The following is a 19,401-nucleotide window of genomic DNA, read 5'->3' on the forward strand; positions in this document are numbered from 1 at the left end:
TAAACTCACCCAAAAATCAGGAGAAAAGGGAATATCACAATCAAAGCCATGTCAAAAAGCACATAAGATCCAAACAGATAAAGCAATACAAACAATGAAACGGAATCAACGAACTTGTCAGGACGACGCCGGGCACGAAATATCTAACGTAAGTTTAGTGTCACGATTCATGGTAACAAACCTTGATAAATAAAAAGATATAAGGGTCGACAATATAAGAAAATTTAAAAACAAAATATGTAGTCTAGCTGTGTTATAAAAATAAGAAAACTTTAAAACAAAATAAGTAGTCCATATTATATATATATAACTATATAACTATATAAAATAAAAATTGCTTTATCTGTTCGGATCTTATATGCTTTTCGACATGGCTTTGATTGTGATATTCCCTTTTCTCCTGACTTTTGGGTGAGTTTAATAAGTTTGTACTAATTGACTCGATTTATAGGAAAGCATTTATTATGCAGATATCAATCTAATAGTCAATGTTTTTGGATCTTCGAATCCTGAAGCTCGCTCAACAGTATTGGAGAGAGGGAGTAATTTAATTATTATTTTTCTCGCTGAAGATGGCTCAATCCCGAGCCGAAACGTTCGTCGAATGTATAAACATGGAATAAATTAGTGATTTGATCACTTACGCACAGATAACTGCGTCTGACTCTCATAGCCCTCCTTTTTTTCAAGTTTTATATTTTCGAGAGTCCTTACTCATTATTTTATTGAAATAAATTATTAACGCTTGGTACATCGCAGCTTCTCGGCTATTATTTAACGTTGTCAATTCGAATAGGCAAATTACATCTTAATCCACGAAAACTGTAAAGCACGACACGAGATAAATTCAAGTATTTAAAATATTATACATAATATATAGCCGTTTCAAATGTCGTTTATTTACATTTTCAATTTTTATCACTATCGATTTCTATTACGTGATTTGAATTAATAAATCGGGCGAGATATCTGCTTTCCTAATACCCGCCGTCTCGAATCGTTAATCGGGAGGTAATTAATCGCATAATAATTAGTCCTTACGGAAGGTATCGCGTTATCTCTCGGTTCTCGCTCTTCTCACATTTTGAGAGATTAAAGCGCGTCCCATGACGCGTAGAACTATATCAATCAACTACACCGAGCCACGTGGAACCGGGATAGCTCTGCTACTGCTCGTAGTTCGCGGTTCATGATTCGTTATTCTTCCCGTTGAAAGTCAGTAAATAGGCCGCGTGTCAAAAAACTTGTCGAAAAATGTCGTTATCCGTCATCTTCTTTTGTATTTTTAAAAGTTTTTAAAATTTTTTCACTTAAAATAATATGCATTGCTGAAGACGAACTTATGCGAGCCACAAACCGTGGGACTTATGTGGCTTATAGCACATTGCTTGCTAATTCAAGGCGAACTTATTGACAAGCATAAGCAAGCCACGAGTCGTGACGAATTACACCGTAGGACTCCAGCTTAACGCGAACACACGCGTTGTTGCCTGCCATCAAGTGCCAACCGGATCTCGATGTGGAACAACACGAGTAGTCTTGCTTATACGCGCGGGCATGTCGTAAATTACAGCAAATATACTAAGGTCATGTACTAGTTGTTATTGTCGCCTTGAAAGGCTTAAAGCTTTAATCCCAAATAGTCTGTTTCTTACAAGTTAAACTTTGACAGATATTATATAAAATCTGACGTTCATTTAAAGAATAAATTCATATAAAAGCTTAATATGTTATTTTTTTGATCAAAGAAATATTTATATAAAATAATTTATCGTCATTTTTTTCAAAATTTTACGCGAGAAGAATGAAAATTTATGTGATTTCAATGAATCAGGAGTTACAATTTTAATCAACTAGACATCACAGACGCGCGCTTCGCGCGCACTATTTAGCTTTAATATTACACACAACTGTCAAAATATGCTATGACAGCCGCTCACAAAGTTAGCGCAGCAACAGAATCAATCAGCATCGCGGAAAAGAGCCAACAAAGCAATTCGAGATTTTCGAGAAGACTTCGAGAGATGCGAGTATCGATTTAACATGTCTTTTTTTAGAAAGGATCAAGAAGGTGAAATTAAATTGCCGTAGAAAATGTGATGACTCATTTCCGTGATTCATTAATTTCATACTCCTTTGAAGATACGTATAAAAGCTTGAAATAAGTATAATAATCAAGTACCTATAATAAAAAATGTGCCAATGTACGGTTAGAATGAATCTTTTTGCTTCCTCATAAGAAAGCTTTGTTTTCGTAAAAAAAAAAATTTTTTTTGTTTTTCTGAATGTGTTCAGAATGTTCTAAAATGTCGAAAAATTGCAATTTAAAAAAATGTCTATGTATGTATGTATGTGTGTGTGTATGTGCCAAATTTACCGAAATTTCTATAACTCCAGAACTAATCAACCAAATCTTAACGAATTATATATGAAATAGGGGTAGAAAAAACTGAAGAATATACTAGAATTAATAAAAATTGCTAATAATCAAAAAGTTCTTTTTTAATAAAATTTTGAATTTGCAGAAATCGTGCTTCTTTATAGTTTTTAAGTGTGCAAGTAGAACCCTTTACTCACAAAGCTTCCTCTATGAGGAAGCCAAAAAAATAAATACTAATAATTATACATTAAATAAAATAAAAGCTTCTTCATATATACATTAAATTTATACATTAAATAAAATAAGCTTCCTGTAATAATGAGGAAGCAATGTGCAAGTTTGTAATTTGCACCCTTTTTGTGTCTATAATAATATTTTTCGCGGAAATTTATGTAAATATTTCGCTTCGCAAAACACACGCGCCGTTACTATCGGTTTTGTTTGTTAAATTAATCGGTGTTGTTAAATTAATTATTTATATTACATTATGTGATTGTACTGTTCTAACTTTAGCTTGATTCAGACTGCGTTTCAGGACCGACAGTAACGACCCGTGATTTGCGAAGTGAGAAATATACATAAATTCACGCAAAAAATATTATTAGTAACAAAAGATCAAGTTTGACCATATATTGGCATATTTCTACTTGAGTATCATCACTCGGTTATAACCCTTTAAATATAAGAAAAAAATACGTTTTTGAAAAAAGCAAACATTCATTACACATATAAATAGATAAAAAAATCCTTTTTAAATAAAAATGAAAAAGACTTTATCAGAGACCTTACCAGAATGCTCCACAACTCAATAATTAAAGATGATTTTGTTTCAAAACTAGGGAGTCATTCGGTGAAAGTAATATGAAATAGTGGTTTTACAGCAAAACCACACTAGGACGCAAAGGATTAATATATGAAATATATAATAATAATAATAATAAATCGCAATTTATACAGGCATGAACGCGTAAATTATATCACTGATCAATTTTTATCATTTTTAACTGAAAAATATATCTAGTAACTTGGAGATATATTTTTTATCTTAGGACGTTCTATTTTAATTAATACCCTGCAAGATACGCTATTAGTCATATGCGCGATGACTCAGAGAGAAGAGAGAGAGAGAGAGAGAGAGAGAGAGAGAGGAGGAGAGAGGAAGGAGAGTAGAGAGAGAGAGTGAGCTGGGGAGGGGAGGAGATGGAGAGGAAAGGAGATGGATAGGTTAGAGATAGAGATATATAGTTTTCGTCTTCCTCTTACCCTTCTTATCTCTTCTCTCTCTCTCTCTCTCTCCTCTTTCTCTCTCCCTTTCTCTCTCTCTCTCTCTTCCTCTCTATCTCTCTCTCTTACATCTATCTCTCTCTCTCTCTCTCTCTCTCTCTCTCTCTCTCTCTCTCTCTCTCTCTCTCTCTTCTCTCTCTCTCTCCTTCTCCCCTCATCTCCCCTCCTCTCTCTATTAACTACAAATAAAGTAATGTTAATTTAATCAAAATAATTCAGTTGAAATAACCTCATAAATTTTAATGATTGTGATGAAACGGACTTATATATATATATATATATATATATATATATATATATATATATATATAAATTGCAATCAATATAATTAAATTAAAATCACTCTTACCAAAATTGCTTCGATCAAATTACCTGTTATTATTTTTTCATTACGCGATTCGCCGAAAATTACCGATGCAACTAGACGCTATTTAACGAGCATTAATTATGCATTTCGGATCTGATTATCGGTGCAGAGCAGGTCGTTCTTCACGTTAATTATGCTTTCATTCGTCCGTCCTTGCTCGGGGAATATTTGACCACGGTATAAGTCGAAAATAAGTTTTCATTTCGAACGAATTCGCAGTCGCGCGCTGATTCTTCCTCATTTGCGTTTAAACGAGATGAAGTAGTCACGCACAATTTATGTGCCTGCGTATAACGTTCTTAATCTGACACATAATCTCGTGTATTTTTCGCACGAAGAGACGCGCGATTTAATTACACGGCTAGCTGCACTCGCGTATAAAAGTCATTCTCATTAACCCTTTCGGTTCTTGTGCCAATTTCCTTGGCAAATCTTGTTTTGTCATTGGTGTACATTTCATTTTCCGGGATTATAATACGAATGAAACAAAAGTTTCGCGGGAAAATAATTCACCGAACGGATGCAAACACGAAAGGGTCAAAGGTACACGACTGCCGCGGCAATGAAGATGGCTGGTGGGCCTACCTTGGTCGAATACAAGGCAGCGGGTGGTCTTGGCAGCGAGTCCCGGGGGCAGAGCGAACCTGTAGGCCGGGCCCGGCGGCAGCCCCAGCCCCAGACCGAGCGCCTCCGCGCCGCATCGGCCCCCGAACACAGGCCCCACTAGAATCACCCATATAACAGTGGTCATCAGTCATCGTCATCATCAGATAAGCAGATACAAAAATATCATCAATTATAGCAAGAGTTTGTCATGCACGGCGGAAGGCACCCGACGACACTTTCAGGCTGCTGCGGACACCGCGATTGGCGATGGAACAATAAATCGAAAGCCTTTGTCGAAGCCTGAAAATCCCGAGAAGTCCTTCGCTCGAATATAATCATGTTCGATTAGTGGAGTCTTTAATGAGTATTATCAATATATTCGATAGATGTTTAAAGTGCCAAAATGTATGATTAAATTATTATTATTTGTTATGCTGGCATGGCTTAGTAATCAATATTAATGATCATCAACGAACAATAAGACGAACATAGAAGAAGTCGTGCAATGTAGGGTTGAAAAAATGAGTAGGTATATTAAAATTTCAAAGAAAATAAAAAAGAATTAGAAAACACAATTGTTATAAGAATCATTTCGCACTTGCGTCGAGACGGTTTTAGCAAAAAATGTTACAACATCGTGCATTAGTCTGCAAATACGATTAGTCATCTTCCAAACCGAAGGATAATGATTAAACCTTCACAAAATTGCTGATTCTGATTCATCAATTAATATTTACAATAATTCTTCGTCCAAACGTATTCATTATATTTTTTTATTTGATGTTAGACGTTCTCGGCATTTACAGTTTTTCAATTATCAGTCGCTAAGATTCGCGAAAGGTTCATAAAGCTTGCCGCTCGCTCGATTCAATTACGCGTCGTGCTTGTGCGACTCGTAGATCCCTAAATATACGTAGCGAATTAGCGAGCAGGATCAAAAGGTGGAGCACCAATATGCCCTCAAAGGCCCTCGTCGTTTTGCCTCCCGGTGGCTTTATTATGATCCCATATAGATATTACGCGTTGTCATTACGAGATAAGTTCCCAAAGGAGTTTATTGCTTTTTAGTATACATTCAGCACGTGCCGGACCGTCGGCCGTCGACAACCCCCTTTAACTCCTCGTTGCGATCACCTACATTCCTGTCCCTCCTTCTCCGCCCCCATCAAAATTCATATCCGAATAAATTGACGTTTCAAAATGTCAGATAATAAAAATTTCATTGGATTTTAATTTCGAGTCTATTCCAAAATTGAAAATAGAATTTCTGACCACGGAAATTACAAAAGGGAAGAAATTTATAAAGAAAAAAAATTGTGATTATAAGAATGCTGCAATAAAAAGATTATTTTCGATTTAAATTAAACAACTTCTATATACTAGCTAACAATTAGAAAATCTATTCGTATAAATACACTCTTAAGCGTGTATCGCCAAAAATTGGAGGTACGCGTTGAAATAAAAAACCCTACGTAATTACGATGGACATATAAGTACCCTCAAAAATAGAAGGGAAGATGGTACCTCAAAGTCAGGAAGTACGTTATGCGGTACAAATGTACTGGATGATTGGAGATACATCTTTTCTTGTTCCAGTATTTTCAAGAATTAGCTAAATTTTTTGTTGTCATATTATTTTGTTTACATATTAAATGCAATCTAAATGTCTAAATATATTCCCAGTGTATTTTTTTTATGTTCAGTTAAAATTTCTGAATATTTTGGCATTTCATAATCAACTATATTATGTTTTAAAAACATAAATGGTGTGTTAAACTTGACTTTACATGACAAAAGATATGTGTATCTAGTAAATTCTAATAGATATTCCAACCTGCTCTCATCTTTTTTCCTTCCAATCCGATCTTCTATTTCTTAAGCAATAATATCTGCAGTCAAACTTGTTAATCAATTTAGAAATAACGAAATTTCAAGAAAACTATCAACTTTAAAGTCCCAACTTTTAAAAAATAAATTTTTGCAATTTTTTTCACTTATTGCATGTTATCAGCACATATTTTAAGAATATAATGCTTTAGAGTAGAAGTAAAAATCTGCAAATTTAAATAAATGGCAACAATATTAGTAAAATAAGTCAAAAATTTCACATCGCCTCTCTTCAAATTCGATTTAAATATACTCTCAAAAGGCTTTCTCAATTTTTCTAAACTACTTAAAAATTAGTAAATTACGTTTACTTTCGAATGCTTTTTAAAAAATTTGATTCTATCGACCCAATCAAAAGTTACAACCTTTTTTAAAAAGTGGGCGCGCGCCCGCGTACTCTGCAGGCGGCTTGACACGGGGCGGCATCGACGCACTTTGAAGCGTTAATTAAAAAATTATTATTCCTACACATATTAATATTAAGAAAACTTTAGATATGTCAAGTGCACTTCAGTGTGATTCGAGCATAAGACCGTGTTCTTTCTAACCTAGCGACCCTAGCGTTGAAGTGCAGTGTTGTGAGTGTCGACGACGCCGGTTAAGGTTAAGATACAAATCCTTGAACAGAAGCAACAGAAGTAAAATGAGCCATGGCCGGGAACAGAAAAAATACCATCTACAGTAGGGTCCACGAGTATGAGCGAGAGGGGATGTACATATTTGATCCTAAAAAAAAAATTATAATGTGTAAACATTGTAATGTGAGAGTGTGCTGGAAAAAGAAGAGTACAGTTGACAACCACTGTGGCTCCGAAGGTCTAGAACTTTCTGAAGCAAGCAAAAATAAACGGCAAGCTTCAATTACCGAATCTGTAGAGCATGCTAAAAAAATTAAAACAGACAAAGAAGATTTTATCATGTCCACTTTAAACAGTTTTCTGAAAGCAAATGTACCGCTCCACAAGCTTGATCACCCAGCCATTAGAAAATGGCTTGGAACTTATGTCAAAGGTAAGTAAAAGTCCAACAGTTAATCCTAATTTATAGTCCATTCGCTAATTTCTTTCAGAAGGGAAATCATAACCATAACTTCCAAAACAGTGAAAACATTACTGACTTAAATCTTGTTCATAATATTTAACATGATATTTATATACATAATAATTTTAGGTGGGGGTGATTTGCCGAATGTAAAGTGGCTAAGACAGCATTATCTTCCGAAAATTAAAGGAGAATATGATGAAAAGATGAAGGCAGACATTCAAGGCAAGAAAATAGTTGTTCAGTGTGACGAAGCAACAAATAGAAAAGGGGAAGCAGTTTTTGTAAATCTTTTTAAGGTGTTGCCCAGTAATGCAAGCAGTGAGCCTAAACTATTAGTTTCTTCAGTAAAGAATCTCTCTGCCTGCACTGGAGACCAGTGCTCCAAAACTATTATACAGACACTGAATTCCTTTGATGTCAATTTTGAGGATGTTGTTGGGACAACATCTGATAGTGCTGCCTACATAAATCTTTGCGTGCGACTCTTGAAAGAATTGGTGAACCTTAATATGGTCCACATCCAATGCTGGGCACATAAATTGGACAAGGTATCGCAGATATTTCACAATAAACTGCCACGCCTGAATGAATGTGTGTCCAAAGCCAAGAAGCTGTTCAAAAATACTAGGAAAAGGAAAAATAGGTACTTGAAATTTTTAAAGGATAAATATAGCTTTTCTAAAAAGAAAGAGGCCAAGCTCTTTCCGTTACCAGTTTTGACTCGTTGGGGTTCTTGGAGAATTTCTGCAGAATATTTGTACGAGTATGTGGAGAATGTGGCTGAATATGCCAAATCCCTTCCTGAGGATGTTAGAGCAATACAGTACTTTAAGAAACTATCAAATGAGGACATCAGGATCATTCAGACTGAAGCAGCTTTTGTTTTGGAATATGGTTCTCCTGTATCAGAGCTGTTGCTTCTGATTGAAGGCTCCAAGTATCCTTTGGCACACTTGCTCTATCCAAAGGTTCGGGAACTGTGTACTTTTTTCTCAGTTGTAAATAATGCCAAAAATATTAAGTCTGTTATTTCTAAGAAAACCAAAGACTGTCTGTGTACCCTGACACATTCAAAGCAAAGGAATGCTGAGGAAAGAATTCGAGCTGTCTGTGCCGCTTCTCTAGAAAAACTTAAAAAATTTCTGGCTGAAGATACGGCTAAATCTTTCTTTGAAGCTACTGAGACATATTCTATCCTCCCAAAATGTTATCTCTTCCTAATAGCAATTACAATGTAACAGTGTCAGAAGCTAAACAACAAATCTCTTTGTTAGATCACATACCCACTGAACAGTTCCTTGTCTTGTATGGGCTACTCAGGGATCAGGTACAGGAAGTTTCTAAAACCTTTCACTCTAAGAATAAGGGTGCTACAATGGATATTGTTGAGCAAATATTGATTGGAATGAGAACTCATCATAGTGAGTTTGCTGTTGCATGTCTACAAGTCATTCATATGCCTGTCTCTAATGTAGATAGTGAAAGAGCTATTTCTGCCTATGGAGATGTACTAAGTCCTAAGCGATGCAGACTGAAAACGGACAATACAGAAATTATGGTTTGCATGTATTTTGGCGAGATCTGGACGACATATAAATCTTATGTTGCGTTTTATGTTACTTTTTTGTAAGATTTTATCAAAACCTGATTAATATAGTGATTGTTTATTTGTTCATTACAATGTGATAGGAATTTAGATTCCATTGTTCTGAGAACCATCTTACTTGTGTTCTCTTACAGTTGTCTTTTAAGTTTCCTAGTTTTGTATAGAGGAATAGTAAAATGTAAAATATTTTAATATTTTATTCAGATTTTAATTGAAAGTTTTTGTTCAATGTACTATACCTGATATGCTAGTCTTGACTTGACTGTGTTGAAGCATTCTGTTTTATTTTTATTGAGTAATTATATGTGTTTTAATATCCAACACTTTATTTTTGTGTTATTCATCGTCCTTTCCTTCTCACACATTAAAATACAAAATTTTTTAGATTTTTATTTGAAGAGTTGTTAAAATGACTCAAGGATAAAGTTCTCTCTCAATAACAATAAATAAAAATAAATTAACAAAGGCAAATAAGAGCTAGTTCACAACGATGGTCGGGCGACAGTAATAAACTAAAATTGCAATAATAAAAATGAATTAATATAATGAATTAATATAATAATATAAATTAATATAATATATATATAATATGAATTAATATAATATAATTATATTAATTTATTTATTATTGCAATTTTAGTTTATTACTGTCGCCCGACCATCGTTGTGAACTAGCTCTTATTTGCCTTTGTTAGTTTATTTAAAATGACTCAATTCCTATATTTCCCATTTTTCATACAATTTCACAAGTCGTCATGGGCTGTGACACATATTACGTGAAAGGTTGAAATCGCATAATCGCGCATAAATAGCGGATCTAGCCCGCATAATTGGCGCATAATCACTAGATTTTTTGCGCATAATAAGGGCATAATCAGGCATTTTTTCCTGGCATAATCCATAGCTGTTCAAAAGCATAAAGTGCCTATCCCTATAGATATGTTTCTTTAGTAAAATTTTCTCCTCTTTCGATTGGCATGGTTTATTTTTTCATAAAATTAATGTTTTTTAGTTATATTAAAAAAAAAACAGATTTTTTCGATCTTTTTTGTTAAATAAAACATTTAGCACAGGGTTTACGTTGGTAAACTTTTGGGACATGTTTTCTGAAACCCAAAAGAACACTTTCCAAAAAAATTTACCCTTCGAGGAAAAATTTTCCAAGTGTTTTCCTACATTGACTGGACTAAGAAAGTTTAACACACCATTTATGTTTTTAAAACATAATATAATTGATTATAAAATGCCAAAATATTCAAAAATTTTCACACTGTGACTTCCGGCACGCACCGCGAAATACTTCACGAATGTCACTGCTTATGAATATATTCATATTCATGTTAGTTGCGTAAATAATATAACAGTCGTATAAAACGATCTTAAGAATCCTTTGTTCGAGCAACGATATGACACGTCCGCGTCGATGCCACTGCTATTCGCGATGTCTTTTGTTCAACAAACGTCGTGATCATGGTTGGCGCCGAGTACCTCGTATACCTACGTATACAATAAGGTACGTATGTAGGAGGTACATTTGTACGAGGTACATATGTACGTACGAGGTACGTATGTACGAAGTACATATGTACGAGGTACATATGTACAAGGTACGTATGTAGGAGGTACATTTGTACGAGGTACATATGTACGTACGAGGTACGTATGTACGGGGTATATACGGAAAGCCTTCTAAAAAACTGTACCTCCTAAAAAATTGTTCCGTGAATTTATAAGTGCGGTACCTCCAATCGGTACCTCCTGCTATATCAGTACCTCGTGTATTCCGTACCTCGTGCTACTGTACCGGGAAAAGTATCTCCTAGCAGCACGTAACTCGAAATGTCATTTTCATTTAGAAATTAGTACCTCGAATTTGGAGATACTACGCGGTACATGCTTAAGAGTGTAGTAAGCAAAAGAGAAAATATTTCAGAAGAAACAAGTAAGAACATTAACAAATTCGTTCACCATTATTTTTAATTTATGGCTAACTTGAACAAAAAACTTTTCTTAGTCTTTCAAGAGAGTGGGCTAAGAAGTGGCTTCCACACAGGTTCTATTCGAATCTCGCGAGAGGGAGAAGGGAAAACGGCGCACAATACCCTGGCCATAATCTAAATTCATGTCTGACGGGATCCCGGGGCGGGTAAGTACATCGAGCATAATGGCGGCGACTTAACATAACATTTTTAAATTGCGCCTTTGAGATGCAGAACGTTGGCCCACTGTACGCGCGGAGGTGGATCCCTTCTCTCTTTCTCGTTCATTTTTGGCCTTCTTGCTTCAGTAGCTTACACGCTGATTAAGACACCCGATACAATTAGGCGGCGAAAAGAACCTCAAAAGACGCGCGTGAGGGGAAGCCGCCAACCTTTGCGTGCCCACGAACGTAGAAATATGTAACGGGTGTTCACGGACAATTCATTACCATCTTATTAAGCAGAGAAGAAAAAATAGTACAAATATATATTTCCTTTCCTCACATTTGTTTTAAAATTAATTTTCCACTGAATATGCTAAACTATCGCTGTTGTTTTTAAAATAAAAAGTCAAAGAGGTTACTATTTTAGTTAGCTTTTTAAAAGTTTACAGCATTTTTTGTATATCAAATCTTTCTTAAACAAATCCCTTTTTGAAAGTAGATTTAACTTTCGATATTATACGCTATATGTATACGAATTACGCTGTTGGTTATATCGAAAGAGTTAACGCCAAAACGTTTATACCGCGCGTTCAGTCGAGCTCGTCAAATAAACGAACGACGAGCAGCTGCGGGTTTCTACGTCATGAACGATGACGGACCAACGAGTACCACCTCGAAAAAGGTCGCGTCATTCCACGCCGATCGATCGTCATTCGGTTGCGCGTTTGCGAAATGATCGCGCTCGATGATCCGCATTGACGGCCGAAAAACTTCCACGCACGTCGAGCACGATGCAGCCATGATCGAGTATTATCCGTCGCGTTCACGTCGCTTTCGAAAATCATGTAATTTCGACGAGTTCATAATGGAAGTCTTGCGAACGAGTGATTGGAAAATAATGAAAATTTATGAACTAGCGTACAATTGCAGTTGACGATAAATCGAAAAGTATACCATAGAAAATGAAGAAGAAGTAAAGAAAAAACGTAACGTTTTTGAGAAATTTTATATTTGCTTGAAAAATAACATTCTTTATCGTCGATCTTTTATATTTTTATATTTTACTTCCTTAATCTTTGTAACTAGCACATTTCAAATGACACTAAAAAGATACGCAACAATAATATTAATTATACTGCACGTTTCTGAAAAATACGGAGAAAGCATGGAAAGCTTTACGAAACGGACACCCCGTAGGCGAAATCAGGTGTCAGGCGCGACAAATCGGCTCGTTTAAGCCGCGCGAGTCAAGTCGGCAGTGAAAGCCGCGGGACTTTGTTAACGTTAATCCTCGTGCGGGACTACCGTGCATGCTCGGCTTCACAGCCGAAAGGTTCGTCTCGCCAATTACAAGCATGGAAATCGTCATCTCGAAGATAATCGGGAATCAGCATCACCCGTCGCGTACAACACGCCATTAGCGTCCTCGCTTACGACTCGGCGAACGTCTTATTCGCTCGTTACGAGATTGCGTGATTCTTTCAAGCACTTTACCGATGAAATATATTATTAACCGACTCGGTAGAATTCTTGTAATACCGTGTTAAATAATGTTTTATTATTTTTAATTAACACGTGTTTCAAAATTGATTATTGTTTATAACGACTTGTTATATTTTGAGAGGAGCAGTGGCAACCTGTAAGAATGGTTAAAAATGACTCAAATTGAGTATAATTTGACATTATGAATTTAACGGTGAATTACTGACAAAATACTTCAAGAGACAAGCAATGACAAATACCTACTCAATCATCTTATGATAAAAGCAAATTTTTGTTTTTCGTATACGCTGTAATAAATAATACCTCGAAATTATGAAACTCGACATATTCGGGATCTCGCGACTTTGTCGTAACTTCAGAATCTGATTTCCGAAGCGGTCCCGAAGTGCGTTCAGTGCGTATGTAACATCCGCTATACGTTTGTGGCAGCGCGCAACTGAATATGGTTACGCATCGTGGTCAAGCTTGACCGGAGCCTGACTCCAAGTGTCTCTACCTGTCTACCTGGTGGATCGACGTCGATCGGGGACGACGGAGGCAACGCGCATGAATGAAGAAGCGAGGACGCGGACGACTGCCGTACATGGCAGAGAGACCGGCGACGACGAGTCCGGGAGCCGTGCGATCACCGACGAATCGACATCGTCGCAGCTGACAGCTCCGATCCCTGCGATCTTAATCTGGCTGCTCGCAAGAGAGAGAGAGAAAGATAGAGAAAGAGAGAGAGAGAGAGAGAGAGAGAGAGAGAGAGAGAGAGAGAGAGAGAGAGAGAGAGAGAGAGAGAGAGAGAGAGAGAGAGAGAGAGAGAGAGAGAGAGAGAGAGAGCCGGCTGAAGGAGGGCCGGCTGGGGTAAAAAATCGCAGGGCACCACGGCGATCTCGGGCGAAGCGGAATCCGTCTGTCGGTCGGCCGACCGGATCAAGACACCCTGAATAATTCATCGCCGGGATCGAGCGCGCGGGGTCCGACGACAAGCAACGTCCCTGCGTATTTGCGCTGCGCGTATTCGAGAGTGCGCGCCTCTGCCCTTTTCCCTCAACGCGACACGAAGCGACGGCGAGAGCAAATTTACACGCTGTATTTTTGATGATTGTATCCTGAATAAAGGAAAAGAGAAGCATATAAACTATATATATATATAAAGTTTTTTCTGCGCAAAGACAAAAATAATCGTAAAAAATAAATGGAAGAAACTAACAATAAGTCAATTTAATATCCTCGTTTATTTTAACGATCATTCGGGGCAAAATATGCAATTAGCATTTATCTCTGCGCTAGTCAATCGAGATTAGACTTTATACGTTGTATAATAAAAACTCATCTCGAGATGCATAAAAGCACGCGGCTGTCCCGCGCGCGCTAGCAAGTTGTTTGCGAAAAGAGGAAAATGAGAAGGGTAAGAAGAGCGAGAAGACTCGAGACTGAAACGGGAGAGAGTGGATTGGGTTGCAGCGAGTTAACCGGCTCAGTACTCGGCGTGAGATCCTGTTAGACAACGATGTCAAACTGACGATACGACGCACGAGACGCGAGACGAGTTGGGAGAACCAAAGGAGAACCACAAGAAGGAAGAAAGTAAGCTCCTCCGAAGTAATCGCGATTATTAAAGTCAGTCTTAGGGAATACGACGATATAATTTCAATCGTGTGATCCTACGCAAACTTGTTAAATCTTACTAATTGACTTGCATTATACTAAAAATTATTTAATAATAAGAGAAATAGGACCGTTACGATATACAATCAAATTAGAATCAAAAGCCATATGATCTAAGCTTAGATCTTAGATCTTATATTAGTTTCTGTGTATATATATATATATATATATATATATATATATATATAGAGTAGATATATATACATATACATATATTTTTCCAACTTATTTAACTGCGCGCCGATTATTTATCGGACTTGAAACACAGTTATTGTTGGAATTCGGAATTAAATCGACTTGATTTAATTATCTAAAAACTGTAAAGAACTTATTGCGAAAAATGAAAATTATTTGTATAATATTAACTCAGCTTTCTCTCAAACACAAAAAATCAACAAGAAATATGATTCTTCTAATTTCTTTAAATACCTACATGATGACATAAAACAATTTGGAGTTTTGTATGAAATTATGTTTAGATTCCAAACCTCGCGTGCTAATTTAACTTTTAATAATATTATTTAATATCAATATTAAACGGAAAATTATATCGTAATAAATAATTAAATCCTTTTCAAGATTCGATTATAATAAATTATGTTAAGCAAATTATCCAGCAGTATACGTATGGCCATTATACGTTCCGTAAAAATAAAATTTGCAGTTGAAAGACAAAGAAGAGAGACGAAGAGAGCAAACGGAAAGATGGAGACGGCATGGCAGGGAGCCACCGGCGCGCGATAATCGACATCGATTTCCAACGTAGCAGCCGGTGTGTATCGATTGTGGAAAGACTAATGGCTAACGCGGTTAACCGTATTATCCCACAGCGGAAGTCCACCGATTGAAACAGGAACATAAATAGCGGCGAGTCTCGAATCGTCCAATTCGATATTAGTTTAATAATCGACGGGATAGTCGATATTCTAAATAACTCGATCTGCGGAAGAGTGTCATAGATAATATAAATAAATTCATCGCGCGAATGTGTGTGAAAGAGAAAGAGAACGAAAAATGTGTGCCATGTAATAAAAAATAAATCATATCAGACAGCTGTAAATTTTATCATTTCACCATATCCTCTCTTAGAATATACGTTGAAAATAACGTGAATGTGCAACGTAGATATATTGCATAAGAGATTTTGTAATGCAATATCCTCGATATTAGGTTCTATTTTTGATAGTGAAAAATAATATAAATTTAGTGCTACGTGAAAGTATTAATTTCTTATTAATAGATCCAATTATATGATTTTGTCGCTCGATAATTCAATGTAATTTTCCGACGGAAACTATAAATTCTGCGAAAATGATTTATAAGACAATGTTTTTCTTATCCCCCTACGTTCTCGAGGATGTGCAACCGCGGTCGATTCTCCGAGAGAAACTCATCTCGATAGTTTTTATTAATTTTACAACTTTCCGTAAAGCGAACGGGAACGGGCTGCGTGGCCGGATCTGATGTAGTCGGTCCGCATAGTTCACCGCGACGTCGGTCTTCTTCCTCCTCGCTCTCGCCACGTCTGGTCAGCGAAGTTTATGCCGCTCTTTTCGGGGAAGATTCTCCAGGATTTTTCGTTCTCCCGCACGTTCAAGGGCCAAGGTCGTCAATCGAGCGAGTGCCGGAGAGACGACGTATACGAAGTTTCTCAGGGCGTTCAAGTTTCACGGTGGTTGATATTTCATACAGAGTGGGTAACGGTGTACCCCCGTCGTCCACCACCGTACAGCGTCACCTATATAACACTTTCCCCCTGGTTATTACGCTCCCGACCTATATACACCCCATTGAGTAAAGTGCGGTTTAGCATCCGGCTTGCGCGACACGCGGGGCTTCCCTCTCGCTATCTCAGCATCATCTCAGAAGACCCCGAACGAGACACTCGACGTGCAAATTTTGCGGCGCGGTGCATAAAAACAGGTCGGTCCTTGCAGAGTGAACTTCAAGTTTAAACAGTAAGTTATACCAGGACATCATCAGGATCTCAAAATAGTAAAATCCCAAGATCTCAAAATTATTGGCCAAGAAGATTGCGAGACTCGAGAATTGACGTTTTGTTCGAATCTGAAGATGACTGACGTCATCTGCAGAAATGGATGCAAAAGCGGGCGGGTTATTCGCGCGGGGATTAGAATCGCGAGAACGCGGTTCACGCGGCGCGCGCGCCGTATCCATTTATTTAATTAACATCGGATTTTTGCGCGTGTCCGGGGGTTCTCACGGTGAGAGACAATAAGGACATTCATTCGTGTCTCCGTACACCGTGTCCGCCGGGGACACAGCGGTTTCTCTTAAGTCTTAATCGTTCGGCACGGAATGCGCGTTTAATGCAAAAGAGGACACAGCTCGCCTGTGTTTCACTTCGCCTGTATTTTCTGCTCCTGTCGCGCCGACACCGCGTCGGTTCTGTTTTACGATCTGTCTTCTCGGCTCCCCGCGAAAAGATTCTTCAAGATCCCGGTGATCTAGCGCTCCCCCGGCTGACGCTAATAGCGCCCGTGTTTCGCGCGATCTCTTGATCTTATTACGCTTTACGCGGTCGTTGGCGAGCTCCGACACTGCCTTTTTTAATTATATTCCATTAGCAGCTATACATTCGTAATGCAAAATATAATAGAGATTGTAGAATGTTGATAATCCATATATGTCAACAATATTTTTGTATAAAATAGAAATAGATTTATTATATGTATAGTCACATAAAAACTATATTTTATTATTGAATCGTCATATACAATATTTTTTAGATATTAAAATATTCTATCCTATAGAATGCATGGATTATAATAATTCTCGTTGGTACATGTATGGCAAATTTTATGAAGTGTCATACGTATCATTGGCGATATGTAGTAACATGTAAAAGCAAGTTGTTTAATTCTGTACTCAATGTTGGACATGATAACGGACAAATCGATAAAAACCAGTATAAAAATTCAATATTCAGGGTACGTCTGTGTATCGCAAAATTGTATGTACGATAAACAGTCAAAAGCGATATTTCGCAACAAGAACAATTGCTTTGGAATTTAAAAAGAAAATCGATACCCAGCACGACGCAAGTGAGAAAAAAAAAGCAAATAACGCTGCTGCGTGCACGTATGACTCGTGAGATTGAATCTGCAAGCGACGAGATCGGGTAATCGGAGAAGAGAAGCCATATTAAGAATGCATACAGATTATCTCTCCACCGTATTAAAATTCCGCTATCGATATTCGGTTATGCATTAAAAACCGCAAGAGTGATTGCCAATAATTCGAATTTTTGATATTAATGTAACGTAATACAAAAAAATAAATAATCATCGAGAGAATTTGTTTGCTATAAAACAAATTTATTTGTTCTAATAACAGCTATCCAATATTTGATACCTAACTTAACAGCCAACATTCAATCGTGCAAAATTATAAATGTTGCATTGATTTTCTTAACATTTTCTCGCGTAAGAAATTTCGCTCTCTTTATACGGTCGCCAAATAAAAAAATGCGATACAAAATATTAGATAAAGATTACCAAAAATCTATTTATAAGAGGTAATCGGCTAATCAAACGAAAGGTTACGCGCAAAATTATACGAGGCAGATTTTATTTCTCGGCAAACTGGTATAAGCTCGGCCAGGGGATGGGACAAAACTCCACGGGACAGAAAGGAACGGGGAACGCGAACGCGACGAAGAGGGTGAAACGGCCTATCGGAATTATTCCGACCAGTCATCGGGACTTATGCCGCTTATGGGATTACACCGGCATTAGCTTGGTGGAGCTTGTTCTCCAACGTTCTGTACGAGATCCGCGATAAAGCCGGGTTACAAGCAGCATTTCTAGCGAGTCGGCCTCGGAAACTTCGCAACTATTTAGAGATCTGTTCGGTAATAATAATACATTTATGTTCCCCTTCTTTTCTCAATTTTTAACATTTCAATTTCTCAATTTTTAACATTTCAACCGTTGGCAGTTTTAAGAGATTACACTATAAAAAGATTTAATATTAAAATAATATAATATTAAAGTAGATTAGTTCTTTAAATCGATCTTTTAAAGATGTGACAAAAATTGTACAAATGGGCGGGACAAGATGTCCTCTCATCGAGGTACCTTTAATTTGCTCCAAGACATGCACAGGCAAAAGAGGCGTACGCATCGAGTAAATTTACCGAACCAATTTGAAGGAAGGCTGATCTGAAGAATCCATGGGGATAGATCAAGAGCAAAGATAGGACACACTAGAACGAGAAAGAGAAGATGAGAGAAGAAGAGGCGAGGAAGAGGAGACTACTTAAAATCTCGGCGTTTGAGACGTATAAGGAGGAATTTTTTCGACGAGCATTCCGCTCCTTTAGGATCTCCGTCTGTTAGACACTTGGCTGAGCGCGCGCGCGCGCACGCACGTATCCTTCTTTGCCCTCTTGAATAAGGGCGGCTGGCTGCCAGGGGATGAGCGCGGATCTTTTCCCTGTAATTAATTTAAGAGGGTTCGCTCGAGCTACTCCGACTCCCGTGGCGTCTCGCGGATCACCGAGAAGACGAGGAGGGCTCCTCGTTTCTCCTTGCTCCCGTTCTCCTCCTTCTTAACGCCAGTTTTTCGCCCTTGCACACGCTTTTCCGCTCGATGAGGATCAATTCTCGTCGTTCGCGGAAAAGAAATAATTTTCCGTTAACAATAAAAAATATAGTAATAAAAAAAAATTATCTCACGATATCATTGCAGCTTGTTTCGAATAAGTTTAAACGTTATAGTGCTGTCTGAGAACTGTCGCGAGAGAGTCTCAGTATCTTCTTAAATCACATAGATTTCCGTGACTCTAAAAGAAGCTTCAAACTCTCCAATTATTTAATCTCAACGTCTTCGTTGGATCTATATCTATGGAAATGATAAAAATAGTTTCAGAATTCCACGCGTTAAGTCTACTATGTTAACAA

At 37.3% G+C, this 19,401-nt stretch overlaps 1 protein-coding gene across 4 annotated transcripts in view; it reads right to left on the reverse strand.

Annotated features, from left to right (window-relative positions):
* Positions 1-19,401, reverse strand: part of LOC143908768 (E3 ubiquitin-protein ligase RNF220) — a 174,917-nt gene that overhangs the window by 120,838 nt on the left and 34,678 nt on the right. For 3 of the 4 annotated variants that reach the window (XM_077426543.1, XM_077426539.1, XM_077426540.1), the window contains one exon: positions 4,617-4,754. The exons of the other annotated variant lie outside the window; for it this stretch is intronic. In XM_077426543.1, the coding sequence (XP_077282669.1) occupies positions 4,617-4,754 (138 nt within the window). The remainder of the gene's footprint in view (positions 1-4,616; positions 4,755-19,401) is intronic. 4 annotated transcript variants of the gene reach the window in all.

This window comes from Temnothorax americanus, unplaced genomic scaffold (assembly GCF_048541705.1).
Source record: "Temnothorax americanus isolate GAGA-0224 unplaced genomic scaffold, ASM4854170v1 Scaffold115, whole genome shotgun sequence".
In the NCBI taxonomy this organism is placed as follows: Eukaryota; Metazoa; Arthropoda; class Insecta; order Hymenoptera; family Formicidae; genus Temnothorax; species Temnothorax americanus.